The 18038-nt window shown below is 33.8% G+C and overlaps 2 protein-coding genes across 2 annotated transcripts; both read left to right on the top strand.

Annotated features, from left to right (window-relative positions):
• Positions 1–407: 407 nt before the first annotated feature.
• LOC145095292 (uncharacterized) lies at positions 408–11554 on the top strand. Its single transcript, XM_079033202.1, has 4 exons — positions 408–608; positions 10025–10504; positions 10946–11078; positions 11276–11554. Exons 1-3 carry the CDS (start codon positions 408–410, stop codon positions 10985–10987), a joined length of 723 nt encoding a protein of 240 aa, XP_078889328.1. The 3' UTR covers positions 10988–11078; positions 11276–11554.
• A 3587-nt stretch (positions 11555–15141) lies between these two features.
• Positions 15142–15591, top strand: LOC145095291 (G-type lectin S-receptor-like serine/threonine-protein kinase At2g19130). Its single transcript, XM_079033200.1, has one exon. The coding sequence runs from the start codon at positions 15142–15144 to the stop codon at positions 15589–15591; it is 450 nt and encodes a 149-aa protein (XP_078889326.1).
• Positions 15592–18038: the final 2447 nt, after the last annotated feature.

Raw genomic sequence — 18038 nt, 5'->3', positions numbered from 1 at the left:
AAATCCTCAGTAATATGCTATATGTTGAATAAATAAAGTAATTGTTTAGACCATCATAGATATGTCGTAATCCCTCGCTATAAGCCTAAAATTTGCTAGCGAATAAATCCATCGCTAAATCCACAGCTGAAACTTAGGTTTCTAGTAGTAGGTAAGATATTTTTCGTTTTGTACACATTAAGTCATTTATTTTTTTGCGCATTTGTCCATTAAACTTTTTTTTGTCTATATCTTGCCTTTATGACCGATTTGTGTGGGTTTAGCTAGTTCCCGGTGTTCTTTTCATCGCTGGCTTGGCTTTTGTCATCTTGTCCGTCAAGCTTCCGACCAACAATGTTTTTTCTGACGATTACTCATTTTCCGATAACTCCGTTTTTCCAGCGATTGCTTCTTGGTACAGGTAAAAAATGGTTTCTTGGTGGTGTAACAGCAGTGGTGGAAGGTCAGATGATGTGATAAGGGTTGTGTTGCCGGTTATTGCTGCAGATTGCGATGGTGGAAGGAGGTTGAAACAAGACTTGATGGTGGCAGAAAAATGGGTGGTCGGAGGTGATGATGGTTCTGGTAATCTCGGTGAAACCGGTGGTGGTTTAGTGGCTGATGCAAAGGTTCTTCTCGTATATATACACTACTAGAAAACAAAGGCTTTTGCTACAGGAAAATAGCTACGGAAAATTTCCGTAGGAAATAACCTACACAATACCTACGGAATAACTACGGAATGGGAAACCCTAATTTAGTAACGGAATCGCTACAAAATAGCTACGGAATAGTTACAGACAAAAATTCATAGGTATTCAGTTAGTAATTAGCTACAAAATTGCTACGGAATAGCGACGAAACTAAATCCATAGATATTCCGTAGGTAATTCCCTACAGATTAGCTACGGACTACCGACAGAAGAGAATGACTACAAAATAGCTACAGAATAGCTACAAAATAAATTTATTATTATTATTATTATTATTATTATTATTATGTTTTATTATTTGAGTATTAAAACTATTTTTTTTATCGTTTTGTTTTTACATATATATGTAATAGCCCGGAATTTCAGGCATTGTTATAATTATGATTTTGGGTGTTTTAAGAGGGGACTCGGCGAGTTGGAGCTCAGACTCGCCGAGTAGGATTGCAGATGTGGTCGCGGGTTCGCGACTGGACTCGGCGAGTCCGCGCTATTCAGCGAAACCCTAACCGTTCAGGTTTGGGACACATATAAGGGGCCTTATGGCCGTCATTGTTCATCCTAGTCCTGTGAGTGAAACCCTAATTCGATTGTGAGCGTCTGGAGCAAGGTAGAAGACCATTATTGATCTTGGAAGTATTATTTTGCAAGAAGGAGGAGGCTTGGTTAAGGGAACAACAGGAGAAGCCACATTCTGAGGGTTGGGGACACAAAGCAACGTTATTCAGGTAATAATTTCGAGTTAATCCCTTCTATGTTGATGTGTATATGGATTTAGGGTTTATTGAACCCTTTCGTGGCTAGATTGAGTGTTTACTTAGTCCCCCCATGCGACTGGAACCCTATATTGGGACCCTTGGAAGTCCAGAATGTCCCATGCCTGAGTTTTTCTGGAATCAATGGAGGTTTTGGATTGGAATCCTTATGCCTTAGGTCAAAATGTAAATTATGAGTCATGGGGTGTATTATGAGCACCGAAATGAGGACTTTACATGATGAACCAGTCTAGGAAGGCCAGACCTATGAATTGTCGGAGCAGATCTGACCTTAGAAAGCAGTTTGAGCGGTTGCATGGCATGAACTCGCCGAGTCCGATGAACAGGCTCGGCGAGTAGCTTGAAGATTAACTGGGACTCGCCGAGTTGTTCTTCAGACTCGGCGAGTTGATTCGGGGTGGCCCCGCGATTCTTCCAGGAGGAACTCGTCGAGTCAAGGGGGATACTCGACGTGTAGAAAGGGAATCTTAGAGAATCGGTGAGTTGAGGGCGAGTGGACTCTGAGTTGTTGAACTTGGCGAGTCACGGGGTGACTCGGCGAGTTAGATCGCGGATTGAGTGAAGTTCTGAGTATGGGGACTCGGCGAGTCATAGGGTTGACTCGGCGAGTAGGGTCAGTCAGGGGTTGACTTTGACCTTGCCTTTGACCAAGGATTGACCAGTGGTTCCAGGGGTATTTTGGTAATTATTGTTTATTGTTTGAGTTCAGTGCATTGGTGGCTGTCCAGAGGTGGAGATCGTATCAGTGATCGGAGCAGCTTGAGCTATCTATTCAGTCGGCAGTTTCGAGGTGAGTTATCCTCACTATATCGCTAGGGTTTATGGCACCAAGGCCAACCCTTTTATCGGATGGAAATCCGGGTAGTTGTCAGTTGTTATGATATGGGCCGGAAGGCGTTATATCTTGCAGGCCAGAAGGCATTACATGTTGTGGGCCGGAAGGCATTGCTATGTGGACCGGAAGGTCATGGCCTGGAAAGGCGTATGTGTGCATTTAGTATGTTGACTGATTCGTAGGGTGATGTTATGCTAGTGACCGGCTAGGCCGGTATCTTGAATAGAGTAATGCTATGTTATGTGGTCTGTTGATCGATTGCTGACTGTGCATTGTTATATGATTTTGTGTTATGCGTATGATTGCTAGACCTGGGGTGTGACCCGGTATGCAGGGTCATTCTATGTTCTGTTATGTTATGTATGCTTTTATGCTGATATGTATGCTTGTTATGCTGTGGGCCGGAAGACAATATGTTATGGGCCGGAAGGCATTGCATTATGGGCCGGAAGGCGATATGTTTTGGACCGGAAGGTCGTGGCCTGGAAAGGCGTGTATATGGTTGGTATTTTGGGGGTATCTCACTAAGCTTTCGGGCTTACAGTTGTGGTTTTATGTTTTCAGGTTCTCAGGAGTCTGTAGCAAGGCAAAGGCGTGATCGTACCGTTCCTCGCGTTGATGTTTTATGTTATGAACCTGGGAAAATACTCTGTTAAATAATGTATTGAAAACCTTTTTGTAACAACGTTATTAAAATGAGTGGTTTTTCAAAAGTTTTAATTGTTTTGAAATTTCGGTCGTTACAATATAAAACGTAAACAATTAAAAATAATAATATTTAGTATATCATGTATTTGTTTAATGATGTTAATTGTGCCTTAAGAACAAACATAGATAACTTTTTGTTTATTATGTATATAGTAATGGGTTCTAATTAACGAAGTTGTAAAAAAATGAAACAACAAAAAAAACATCATTTGACCCTTGAAAAATAGAAAAATAAAAAAAAGACTGTAGGTAATCTGTAGGTAATACCTACGGATTACCTACCGATTACCTTTATCCGTAGTATTTTCCTACTACAGATTTTTTTTATTTTTCTATTTTTCAAGGGTTAAATGTCGTTTTTTTCGTCTTATTTTTTCACAACTTAATTATACTTTGATTATTTTGTTTTGACCGAGTTATACATAACATAAACTTACATACAAACATATGCATCATTAGAACCCATTACTCATTTAGAAGTTTTTTTTAAATCAAAGTTATTTTCTAAACACTAATACAAATAAGTACACACATTTACATACACACCATATGTATGTATTATGTTTAGTATATCATGTACTTGTTTAATGATGTTAATTATGGCTTAATGACAAACATAGATAGCTTTTTATTTATTATGTATATATAGTAATGAGTTCTAATGATGCATACGTTTGTTTGTAAGTTTATGTTATGTATAAATTAGTTAAAACAAAGAAATCAAAGTATAATTAAGTTGTGAAAAAATGAAACAAAAAAAACGACATTTGACCCTTGAAAAATAGAAAAATAAAAAAAAATCGTAGGTAATCCGTAGGAAAAATACATACGGATTACCTACACATTACCTTTATCTGTAGGCAATTCGTAAGTATTTTCCTACAGATTACCTATGGTCTTTTTTATTTTTCTATTTTTCAAGGGTCAAATGTCGTTTTTTTCATTTTATTTTTTTCACAACTTAATTATACTTTGATAGCTTTGTTTTGTCCGACTTATACATAATATAAACTTACATACAAACATATGCTCCATTAGAACCCAGTACTCATTAAAAAAATTTATTTTTTTTAAATCAATGTTATTTTCTAAACACAAATACAAATAAGTACACATATTTACATATACACCATATGTATGTATTTGTTTAATGATGTTAATTGTCGCTGAAGAACAATCATAGATAGTTTTTTGTTTATTATATATATAGTAATGAGTTTTGATGATGCATATAACTTGGTGAAAACAAAACAATCAAAGTATATTTGACCTTTGAAAAATATAAAAATTAAAAAATATGGTAGGTAATCTGTAGGTAAATACCAACGGATTACCTACAAATTATCTTTTTCTGTAGGTATTCCGTAGGTATTTTCCTACAGATTGCCTACGGATATTTTTTTTTTATTTTTTATTTTTCAAGGGTCAAATGTTGTTTTCTCCGTCTTATTTTTCACAACTTAATTATACTTTGATTGCTTTGTTTTGACCGATGTATACTGTAGCACCTGGTTCCTGGTATGTAAATTTTATCTAAGTGTTTTGCATTTTTAGCTTTGGACTCGGGGAGTTGTAGGCCCAACTCGTCGAGTAGAGACGGGACTTGGAACACGTTTAAGTTGGCGACTCGGCGAGTCCATATTCTGGACTCGTCGAGTCACTGCTGTCAGATGAAACCCTAAATTTCAAGGGCTTGCACCCTATTTAAACATTCTTATCCGCCCCCAAGCTGGCCCCCTTCATTCTCAGAGCTCCCTACTTCGTCCAAGCCTTGTTCCTTGTGAGATTGAAGCATTTTTTGTGTGTTTTCTTGAAGATTTTGAGAGGGAAGGAGAGTAGATGAAGAAGAGAAGAAGGAGGCCAGGCATCTTGGTGTTACTCCAGTGATTTCCTTGAGGTATAACTCAGTTTCCCTCTGTTTTCATGCTTATAGTCCCTTATAGCCCCCATGAAAGTCCTTCTTGAGCCTTTTCCCAAGCTTGAGTGTGTATTAGGGTTTGTAATAAGTTGTTTAGCTCCTAGATCTAGGCATGATTGAGCTCCAGGAGCTTGGATCTACTGCCTTTATGGAGCCATATTGCATGAAAGCCCTAGATCTACTATTTTAGTGCATTTGGAGCCCTAAAACCTTCATTTGTGTTTACTTACATGTAAAGTTGGAAACTTTACGTCTTAATCAGGCTCTAGAAACCCAGATCTATGTATGGCATGAGCTGGATTCAAGCAAAATCGAGTATATAGTATTTGAATGTGGCAGACTCAGCGAGTCGTTCATCGGAGTCGGCGAGTCGAGTCGCGAGTCCCCGAGTTTCCCCCCTTTTCGTGTTTACGGAGTGGAGTAGTGAGTCATGGGGTGTGACTCAGTGAGTCGGAAGCCAAACTCACCCATGAAGAAACTCGGCGAGTCAATGCCCTGACTCGGCGAGTCCAAGGCAATCTTCTTGCCTCAAGAACAGACTCGGCGAGTTGTTCATACAACTCGGCGAGTCTCAGCATAGAGAGTTCTTCGGATGAAGACGAACTCGACGAGTTGTTCATACAACTCGGCAAGTAGGATGAAGGACGTTTGGACATCAGATTAGAAGGAAAACTCGTCGAGTCGATGCCAAACTCGACGAGTAGAGACGAGACATTGGTCAGACAAAGGGATAGGGACTCGGCGAGTTGGCAGGCCAACTCGGCGAGTCGGGTCAACTGGAAGTTAACTTTGACTTTGACTCTTGGCTTAGTTAGGGGTAAATGGTCACTTTACCCTGAGGTCGATTAGCAGCATTTGACTGAGTGTTTTGTGGGGATTATAGACGGAGGATTTCCGGGGCAGCAGCAGGAGACAGTCAGTTCCCACGCAGATCAGCAGCTACTTTGAGGTGAGTTACCTTCCAGTAGTGGTGGGTCTATGGCCACAATGCTGGCCCACCAGGAGGATTGTATGATAGATGTTTGTCTCTATGATATTCATCTAGGCTTGCTACTACCTATGATATGTTATTGTGCTAGTATGATATGATGCTATGTGCTAGTGACAGTAGGGGGAGATAGTCCCCCATAACACCGGTCGATAGGGCTGAAGGGGCGGTCATGCCCAGCCATGCTAGATAGTTTATGAGATATATGTGTTATGTGGTAGTGGTAGGGGGTGAAATAGTCCCCAGTATCCGGTCGAGAGGACCGAAGGGGAGACCAGCACCCAGATATGCTAGTCAGTATCCGGTCGAGAGGACCGAAGGGGAGGCAAGCTCCCAGGTAGACTGATCAGTGTCCGGTCGAGAGGATCGAAGGGGAGGCCAGCTCCCAGATATACTAGACAGTATCCGGTCGAGAGGACCGAAGGGGTAGGTCGGGCACCCAGATATACCTGACAATATTTGTATGTTCTATGATTGTATGGTATGTGTTATGTTGGGGGAACTCACTAAGCTTTGTGCTTACAGTTTTTAGTTTTGGTTTCAGGTACCTCTTCTTCGAAGGGGAAGGAGCTGGTGCGGTAGCGGCCCATCACACACACACCTTGTATTCCGCACTATGAGATCCTCCTGGAAAATCATACTCTGACTTTATTATGTTTTTATGAAATGTTTTTCAAGACATGCGTTAACTTTTATGAAATGATATGATCAGTGAACGTTTTATTTCTAAGGTTCGCTAAGAATATGTTTTAAAAATGAAATTTTTGGCTCGTATTTTTGGGATATTACATATACATAACATAAACTTACATACAACCATATGCATCATTAGAACCCATTACTCATTTAGAAGTTTTTTTTTTAAATCAAAGTTATTTTCTAAACACGAATACAAATAAGTACACACATTTATATACACATCATATGTATGTATTATGTTTAGTATATCATGTACTTGTTTAATGATGTTAATTATGGCTTAATGACAAACATATATAGTTTTTTGTTTATTATGTATATATAGTAATGGGTTCTAATGATGCATACATTTGTTTGTAAGTTTATGTTATGTATAAATTGGTTAAAACAAAGCAACCAAAGTATAATTAAGTTGTGAAAAAAAATGAAACGAAAAAAACGACATTTGACCCTTGACAAATAAAAAAATAAAAAAAATTCGTAGGTAATCCATAGGAAAATACCTACGGATTACCTACACATTACCTTTATTTGTAGGCAATCCGTAGGTATTTTCCTACAGATTACCTACCGTTTTTTTTTCTATTTTTTAAGGGTCAAATGTCGTTTTTTTTCATTTTATTTTTTTCACAACTTAATTATACTTTGATAGCTTTGTTTTGTCCGACTTATACATAATGTTAACTTACATACAAACGTATGCACTATTAGAACCCAATACTCATTAAAAAAAATTATTATTTAAATCAATGTTATTTTCTAAACACAAATACAAATAAGTACACATATTTACATATACACCATATGTATGTATTATGTTTAGTATATCATGTATTTTTGTTTATTGATGTTAATTGTCGCTTAAGAACAAACATAGATAGTTTTTTGTTTATTATATATATATTAATGAGTTCTAATGATGCATATAACTTGGTGAAAACAAAACAATCAAAGTATACTTAAGTTGTGAAAAAAATGAAACGAAAAAACGATATCTGACCTTTGAAAAATAGAAAAATTAAAAAATATGGTAGGTAATTTGTAGGTAAATACCTACGCATTACCTACAAATTACCTTTATCTGTAGGTATTCCGTAGGTATTTTCCTACAGATTACCTACGATTTTTTTTTTATTTTTTTATTTTTCAAGGGTCAAATGTCGTTTTTTTCGTCTTATTTTTTTCACAACTTAATTATACTTTGATTGCTTTGTTTTGACCGAGTTATACATAACATAAACTTACATACAAACATATGCATCATTAGAACCCATTACTCATTTAGAAGTTTTTTTTTTTTTTTTTTTTTTTTTTTTTTTTTTTTTTTTAAATCAAAGTTATTTTCTAAACACGAATACAAATAAGTACACACATTTACATACACACCATATGTATGGCTTAATGACAAACATAGATAGTTTTTTGTTTATTATGTATATATAGTAATGGGTTCTATTGATGCACACGTTTGTTTGTAAGTTTATGTTATGTATAAATTGGTTAAAACAAAGCAATCAAAATATAATTAAGTTGTGAAAAAAAAAATGAAACAAAAAAAAAACGACATTTGACCCTTGAAAAATAGAAAAAAAAAATCGTAGGTAATCCGTAGGAAAATACCTACGGATTACCTACAGATTACCTTCCATAGGTATTTTCCTACAGATTACCTACGGTCTTTTTTATTTTTCTATTTTTCAATGGTTAAATGTCGTTTTTTTTCGTTTTATTTTTTTCACATCTTAATTTTACTTTGATCGTTTTGTTTTGACAGAGTTATACATAACATAAACTTACATACAAACGTGTGCACCATTTGAACCCATTACTCATTTAGAAGTTTTTTTTTTTTTTTTTTTTTTTTTTTTTTTAATATCAATGTTATTTCTAAACAAAAATATAAATAAGTACAAACATTTACATACACATCGTATGTATGTATTATGTTTAGTATATTATGTATTTGTTTAATGATGTTAATTGTAGCTTAAGAACAAACATAGATAACTTTTTGTTTATTATGTATATATAGTAATGGGTTCTAATGATGCATACGTTTGTTTGTAAGTTTATCTAATGTATAACTTGGTTAAAACAAAGCAATCAAAATATATTTAAGTTGTTAAAAAAACGAAACGATAAAAACGATATTTGACCTTTAAATAATAGAAAAATTAAAAAATATGGTAGGTAGTCTGTAGGTAAATACCTACGGATTACCTACATATTACCTTTATCTGTAGGCAATCCGTAGGTATTTACCTACAAATTACCTACGATCTTTTTTTTTTTATTTTTCTATTTTTCAACGGTCAAATGTCGTTTTTTCGTTTTATTTTTTTCACAACTTAATTATACTTTGATAGCTTTGTTTTGTCCGACTTATACATAATATAAACTTACATACAAACGTATGCACCATTAGAACCCAGCACTCCTTAAAAAAAATTATTTTTTTAAATCAATGTTATTTTTTAAACACAAATACAAATAAGTACACATATTTACATATATACCATATGTATGTATTATGTTTAGTATATCATGTATTTGTTTAATGATGTTAATTGTCGCTTAAGAACAAACATAAATAGTTTTTTTTATTATATATATAGTAATGAATTCTAATGATCCATATAACTTAGTGAAAACAAAACAATCAAAATATTTAAATTGTGAAAAAAATGAAATGAACGATATTTGACCTTTGAAAAATAGAAAAATTTAAAAATATGGTAGGTAATCTGTAGGTAAATACATACGGATTACCTTTATCTGTAGGTATTCCGTAGGTATTTATCTACAAATTTCTTACGGTCTTTTTTATTTTTTTTATTTTTCAACGGTCAAATGTCGTTTTTTTTTTGTTTTATTTTTTTTTTCACAAGTTAATTAAACTTTGATTGCTTTGTTTTGACTGATTTATACATAACACAATTGACATCGTTTTGCAAAGCAAGATATCTTCCAAAATTATTGAGAAACTAATTTTGCTTATAACATCTAGATTCAATAGTTTTGTTAAAATCTATTTTGGAAATTATGTGGAACCTATTATTTGCCAAAAAAGTAGTTCCATAAACATTTTACATTTTGCAAAATCTGTTTTTATAAAATATATGATCATTATGTTAGGTATATATAAAAGACTGTCAAAATACGTTATAACTCAAGAAAAAGTATATTATTTTAATGGTTAAAATGGGTTTTAAGTATATTATTTAAAATTTAAAATTATTATTTTAAAAACATGAAAAATGTTAAATAATAAGGTAGTAATAATTTATTTATAAAACTTAGTACTTATATTTTTAATTAACTTAATATTTGATTACCTACACATTTCCTACTATTTGGGTTACCTACCCATTTCCAACGAGCCAAAATTGATAAAACCCGTTGCAACTTCAGTGGTCAAAATTTTCTAATGTCCCGCCTGATATAATTTCCCTCCCATCCTCCGATTTCTCTGATCTCCCTCCACCCTATTTGGATTCCACTGTGGTTTCCAGAATCGATCAACGCCATCCCCACTGCTTTCGACTCATCTTCACCATATCTCATGTCGCCCCTTTGCCTTCTCCTAGTCTCTCATCGTACATCGCGATCATCGATTCAGATTCAGATTCCACCACCAGTCTATTTCAACGCCACTGCTCCACCAAATCTAAACCTCGTTGGAAACCCTTACCGGTTCACCTCATCACCGCCGCCACCGATTTAGAAAGACGAAGCTCGCTGGAAACCCTCACCATCGTTGTCAACCTTGCGGGTTACACGGTCATCCACCATCATCATCCAGGATCCGTATCCGATCACCCACCGCTGTCAGCCACCATTGTAAATCTACCGTCGTCAATCAGCTGCCATCCTCAGCTTTGCTTTTGTAAGGTAAATTAATAGAAGATAGCCTAAGTTAGTTTGAACGATTGAGAAAGTTTGAAATTATAGATATGCATTCAAATCCAATCTAATGACCTTGATTGTCAAACCCCTAACTTTTGTTATAATTTTCAAATGGAGTTGTTTTATATGTATGTTTATAACTTCTGTTATAATCTATTTCTATTTGTGCCTTGTAAGTCGTGAAGTGCAACAAGGTTGAATAGATTAGTTTTAACAATTATTAGAAACATGCTTCATGTGGAATTACACGTATTTTGATCATAATCATTTTAAATAAATTATTTTTACTTATTTATATTAAATAACTTATTTGATATTTCATATATAATTAGAGTTTTTTTTTTCAATCTTCTTAGAACCAATATTAAATAATTAGCTAACAAACTTGGCTTTCATGTTAAAGAAGCTTACTAATGCTATATGCAGGAAAGCATAATGCTTTTGGAAGTTGGAACTTGGAAGATATAGTAAGCTTGCTGAAGTTTAAGAGTCAGGTGTTTGGAAATTGTATGTAGTTCATGCGACACATTCTTGCTTGTTGTTGGCTTGTTGCTTTCAGGTAGTATACAATCAACGATTTTTACGTAAATAATGATCCAATTTTATTAATAAAGTATTTTTGGATTTTAAAAGCAAAGTACATTGCTATTATGGATAGTATGCTCTTTTAATGAAATAAAAGTAAAGTACATTGCTATCATGTTTTAAAGTTGAATTGCATTTACTAACTCGATGTGCTTTTCTTGCCATTTTTAGGTAAACGAGTTGTGACAACAAGTGTCAAACATGCAACACGCCATGGAACAAATGTAAAGTCAAATGTATTTGCAAATGGAACAAAAGTGAAATGAAATGGAATTGCAAATGCAACTACAATTGGCGGTCTTTTATGAGAAAATTCAACCCGTCCGGTAGTCCACTAAGTAATTCTTAGTTTTTGTTTTAAAACACTTAATGAATGTTATGTTATTGATTAGTTCTTAGTTTTTTCATGACATTGTAATGGTATTTTGAGTATTTGAATGTATGAATGTTATGTTATTGACCATTTTAATGTTAATGAATATAATAGTATTTTGACTATTATTATAATTATTTTTGTGGTTATTTTTGGGTTACTTTTGAGCATAAAATTTGGATATTTTTTAAATTATAAATTTAATATAGCAACAGATTTGTGACATAATTGTATTCAATAAAAGCTGTCAAAAAAATTGTAGGTATTCTGTAGGAAATAGAGTCCAATACAGTCCGTAGGTATTCTGTAGGAAAAAGGAGGTGGTAGGTATTCTGTAGGAAAATAATCTGTAGGTACTCTGTAGTAAATAAAGTTTGTAGGTATTCTGTAGGAAAATAAACCCGTAGGTAATCTGTAGGTAATCCGTAGTAAAAGATTTTCGTAGGTGTTCTGTAGGTAAATTTCCGACAGAACATTCCGTAGGAAAGCGGTAGGAAAGTTTGTAGGTGTGTCGTAGGAAAAAAATTACCAACGGTGTTTTTTCCCACAACCTGTTTTTTTGTAGGAATACTGTAGGTAACGCCTTGCACCTACAGATCTCCTACGAATACTGCTGTAGGTAATTACCTACTTTTCTAGTAGTGATATCCATGATGACCGGAGTCTCGTAGGAAAAACCATGCTCTTTGGAGACTCGTTGGAGAAGATGACCAGAATCTCGTTGGAGCTGCAAAGAACATTGAAAACAGGTTAAACCCATAGCAACTCGGCATGAGTGTAAGAGATGGACAAAAAAAGAAGTTTAATAGGCAAATGTGGACAAAAAAAAATTAGTGAATAAATAAATGTGTAAAAAACGAAAAATATATTATCTTTTTGAGTACCTTTTATAAAATAAATGAGTCTTTGACTTTCTGTTGCAAATGGATTATCGTTATAGTGAAAATACGACAATAGATGAGATGATCTCTTAACCTTTCAAATAATAAGTGGGTTCGTTGGTACTGAAAGTTTGAATTGAATTACTAAAAATGAATGGTGCATAATAACGACCTATCATTTGTGTGTACTGTGTAGCTTTCATTTTCCTCCAAAGTTTACTTTGAAAATTGAAGTCAAAGTAGCAAAACTTACTCGTGCTTCCTTTTAAATATAGTAAATTCCAGAAATGGTCCCTATAGTTGGTACAAGGTCACAGTTTTAGTCAAAGTTTCAAAATTTTCACAATTGTTTCTATTTCCATCAACTTTGCTGATTTTGAGTTTTTGGCTAACCCCTTTTGACTTTGCCGTTAAGTTTAATTTAAAAAGATATTTTTTGCCCGTTACAAATTTAGCTTTGATATTTGCATGTTTTTATTAGGGAATCTAAGGTATAAGATAATGGGAATTGATTTAATAACTAAGCCCAGTTAGTGGTTGTATATGAAAACGAATCAGATATTATTACGAAATTATGTTGAATAATTAAAGTATTTCTAACTATGCTATAATTATAAATTATACGTGTATGTGGTTTGTTTTCTCAGGAAATTTAATTAGTATAGAACAAGATCGTAGAGGTGAGAATTATTTGATCCGGAACCGAAAAACCTGAAAATCATATCGAACCGAAATCGATTTCATACCAAACCATATTTAAATTCGGTTTTTGGTTTGGTCCGAGATCAAACCAAATTATGAATTGGGTTTTTGGTCTCATGAAGTTTAAAGTTTAAACCAACCCGAATCGAAAAAACTGAATTTCATAAAGTAATTACTTAAAAAATATATTATATATTTCATTGTTTGATTCATGATCCTAATTCTTATTGCGCATATGTCATTTCGTTTTAAGATCATCAATATTTTATATATTAAATAAAAATATTAGTTATAAAGTAAAAATCATTATAGCTAGTACTAGGACCATTTTATCATTTTATGTATTAAACCTTGAATCTCTTCGTATGAAACTTTAGATCTTTATGTTTGCAACTTTAGGTTTTTATTTTAAACAATTCTAATTTATGTTTGGACAACATTAATTTTTTTTTAAGTTAATATTTGGTTTTCTTGGTTTTCAAACCGAACCAAATTGAATTAGAATTCGGTTTTCGGTTTGCCATAGAGAATTTGAATTCGATTTGGTTCGATTTTCGAATTGGAACAAAAAAATTTCAAACCGAGGAAACCGATTCGAGAAAACTAAAGAACCTATAAACCGAATTGATTCCCAACCCTACAAGATAGAGATAAAGTTGAAGAGTAAAAGATATATGTAGTTGTACTACATGTTTAATTTATTGAATGCTTTTATTTCACATGATGTTGAAGTTAACAATTAAACTGATTATTATCTACAACTCCATAGCTTATCTTCAAATGCATTTTGTTCCCATTGAACTTATTATTCTCTACAATGACAATTTGGCACTTGTTTGATAATAAATCGATAGATAGCTTATCTTTAATTATAAATAATTTCTTCTTTTTGTTTTCTTTTTATGTATAGAACAACCGGCTTTAAAATTTTAATTCGAGACATATTTTTTATAAAAAAAATCAATGTTAATAACTTAACATGTACATATTATATCAATCAAATTTAAAAATTTACTTACTTGTTTGTATTATTTGTTCAATTACATACCCTCACCTTTCGAATTATTTCTATTGTAATTGCCAATCCACCTTGAACAATTGAACCTAAATTGTAGGAGTTTATGTGATTGTGATTTATCTCGACTTTTGTTGTCACAAATTTGAAACAATGACCGCGAAATACTGAAACTGTAATGCTAGTATTCTTTTTCATTGATGTATAATTCATTTGACCCTAAAGCCCAAATGTAATTTTAAAATTTGAGTTGGGATTTTCATATAAGTGACATGGGCATTTAATGTCTTTTTATTGGTATATAAATTCCAATTATTATTAATAATAAATGTAACAAACCTAACAAGCATGCAACTGTATTGTCATTAATGCATTATTATTTGTCTTCTAACTTTTTAATAAAGTAGTATTAAGGGAAAGATTTGATCAGACGACCCTTACAATTGGAGGGCCGTGCCACCGCACCACCTGCACACCCCCGGCCCCTATCAAATAGCATCATTGGTGCCTTCTAAAAACTAGGGACAGTTTGTTAACAAGGTTTAATTGTAGCTAAAAAAGGTTAGTAACTATAAATTTGTACTTTACATATGTAGCGTGGATATGGAAATATAGAAAATTTAAAGTAAGATGGAAGATTGTGATTCATAATTATATTTTGACATAAAGATCTTGGGCAATTATATGCGTCATTATCAATGGAGTGATTTGCTTGGACCTGATAGGGAAAGCAACGATGCCAAGTCCCACCACACAGAAATTTTGGCTTCGTATTTACATCTATTTGTGGTAAGGAATGTATGTCATTTGTCAAACATGTGGAATATAGGTGATTGATGATTTGATGAATCATTCCACTGTCAATGTGCGTATTTTGTTGAAGTTATCGAAAAGTTTCAATAATCTATCAATAACTTTCATGTTTGACCTCTAAGAACTTCACCTCAGGGCTTAAATGTCAGTAGTATAGAACCCAATACTGGTGATACGTTTCTGCTTATGTTATAATACATGTTATCACTCTTTCTCGCTTTATCTATCTCACTTTCTAAATTTTGTACAAGTCATGTGCTTCACAGAAAGAAAAAGTTTAGTAAGGTTTCTGGTCCTGTATTTGTCTCTGACCATAACTATCTCATCTGGAGCCACTACCATATCTGCAAACCAGTCTCTGTCTGGAGACTATACAATCATATCCAAAGGTGAACAATTCGAGCTGGGTTTCTTCAAAGCAGGCAACTCTTCCAAGTATTACATAGGCATCTGGTATAAGAAGCTCTATTCCAATCCTCCTACCATTGTTTGGGTAGCAAACAGAGAAACACCCATCTCTGATAGATTCCGTTCAGAATTAAAAATCGTTGATGGTAATTTGGTGCTCTTGAATGAGTCCAAGTTCCAGATTTGGTCCACAAATGTCTCCACCACCACCACTTTGAAGTCTGCAATAGCTGTTCTATCCTTGTCCTCCAAACGTCAACCAACTGCTTCTCGTTCTAGTGCTGAAGATGAATAAAGAGGTGTCGCCAATGCTGTAGCTGAAACATGTTGGCTACATAACTTACTTTGTGAACTACACTCACCTCTTAACAAGGAAACTATGGTTTATTGCGATAATCTCAGTGCTGTGTGCTTGTCTACCAATCCAGTTCAACATCAACACACAAGGCATATAGAGATGGATATTCACTTTATGCGTGACAAGGTTGCCACCGGTTGCATCTGTGTTCTTCGTTTTCCTTCTAGTCTTCGATATGCCGATATTTTCACCAAAGGACAACCATAATCTCTTTTCACAGAGTTCCGATCCAGTTTCCAGTTTGAGTGTTCAATCTAGACCTCTTGCTCAAACTGTGGGGGAATATTAGTGAACTTGTATATGTCGGGTATATATATATTTTTCAGTTTAGCCCATTATTTTGGCCCAAGATAGCCCTTTGCATTATGTGTGATGTATATATATTCCATATCAATGCAAAATATTGATTAAGGGAAAATATCATTTGTAATAGCTTCAAGTTTTCATCCACACCAGGATGTTTAAGCTTTTATTTATTCTCAAAGGTAGTATATATTTCTGCCATTAATGACTTCTAATGAGCTCTAATCATAGTTGTTGCTGATTTTTCTTTTTACATGTATTTTCTAAATGAATCTCTTGTGGAATTAATGTGTTTAATTAGATTTGTTATGAGATTCCATCATTTATGTTTGATAAGATTGAATCTAGATAGGTTTCATGTTGGAAGTAACTACAAAGAGTAGAGTCTATATATATGTACGTAGTTTTGTGGATCAAAAAAGAGAACACCCCCCCCCCCCCCCCCCCCCCCCCCCCCCCCCCCCCCTCCTACCTCCACCCCCAATGTGCTTTAAAGAATAAAAAACCAAAGGAGAAAAAAAGAACAATATGTGTTGTTTTATGTTCTTCCCAGGTTAATGAATTTATGTTATGACCCTTAAATGTTTACGGTTACTCACTTATGGGGGTTTGTCAGCATCATGTATTTAGGAAGCACATAAATAGTTTAGTTTTATTCATAAGTTCTATATTATGTTTTGTAATCAAGGAGAAGGAACCACATGAAAGACTTTTTAGACAAGAAATGATACATAGATGATATCACTCTATCCATGGAAAAGTATAAGGTTTTTTAAATTAGGCACTCTCATGTCCTTCTAAATTATCATTTTATATTTTTGTAGGTTCAATGAAATAAATTGAGATTTCGAGTTTTTTTTTTTCTATCTTATTAACCATCTTTTTTATCGTGTAAAATTGAATCACATCTATGTTTTATTAGAGATTAAAATCGAACAGAAGGATGGAGTTTGTCAGGGCTAAATCTTTATCTCCACTAATTGACTTCCACTCTTAAATTAGAAGGGCTAAATTTTTATCTCAATTAATAACTATGAACTTATTTTGTTTTATAGATAGATGAACACATTTCATATCTTTTTTTTTTCTTTTTAATATTTTTCTTTTTCTCTTTATTTTTTTTATATTACTTTTGGTCAACTGCCACATGACTACGGAAGGGGTAGAGGAAGAGGCTTCCAAAGTGGTTATAAGTAGGGTTTAGACAAAGGAGGTCAAGGAGGACATGCTATAAGCCTATAACCTTATTAGGTATGGTCTTAAATGTGTTTCAAATTATGTTTAAAACAATGAGGAGTAGTTGGAGTACAAAATTGTTGGGGAAAGTGTTACATGAACAAATGCTATTTTTACACATAATGAACCATCTAAATAAAGTAAATGATATTTTACCTTTTGTCTGAGAACCTAATGTCTAAATTACCTGGCCTATTTGAAAATCATGGCAAATCATATTCTATTATGTAAAATTATAAATTAGTGGAAGTAGGATTGTTCCAAATTACCCTATTTCAATATTGTGGAAAACATATGCTTTGATTTTTTTTTCTTATTATTAAGTATTGCATTTTGAAGAATCTACCCGATATAGCAACATATTTTTAATTTAACTTTCTTTTTAAGCAATATTCTTTGATATAATTATATATGTGAAGTCCTTTCGTACTAAGCTATGGATCCATTTCCTTTCATTTTCAGTTATATAAAGTTTTAACTAATTTTTAATTTCAGTATGCTTTATATAAAAGTGGATCAAAATGGGCTTTTTCCATTCAAAGTAACCTATGAAATATTTTAACTCAAGAAAAAAAAATGGACTTAGCTGAAGCTAATTTCCTTTCATATTATGGAAATTTTCATAACTATTCATAAATTACCATTTTGAATTTTCCTTAAGATTGTAACATCCCGAGTTCAGGAGTGCAAGTTCAAGGTTCAAAGTGTAAATGTGAAAGAGCAACTCGGCGAGTCTATGGGTGGACTCGGCAAGTAGGGTCGTGATTTTAGTCGCGTGTTTAGTGGCCAACTCGGCGAGTCGGCGGCTGGACTCGGCGAGTTGGTGCTGAGTGGAGAAAACCCTA

The sequence above is a fragment of the Lactuca serriola genome, chromosome 3, assembly GCF_051521515.1.
Source record: "Lactuca serriola cultivar US96UC23 chromosome 3, Lser_US96UC23_V15, whole genome shotgun sequence".
In the NCBI taxonomy this organism is placed as follows: Eukaryota; Viridiplantae; Streptophyta; class Magnoliopsida; order Asterales; family Asteraceae; genus Lactuca; species Lactuca serriola.
This window is presented reverse-complemented; position numbering and strand designations above follow the sequence as displayed.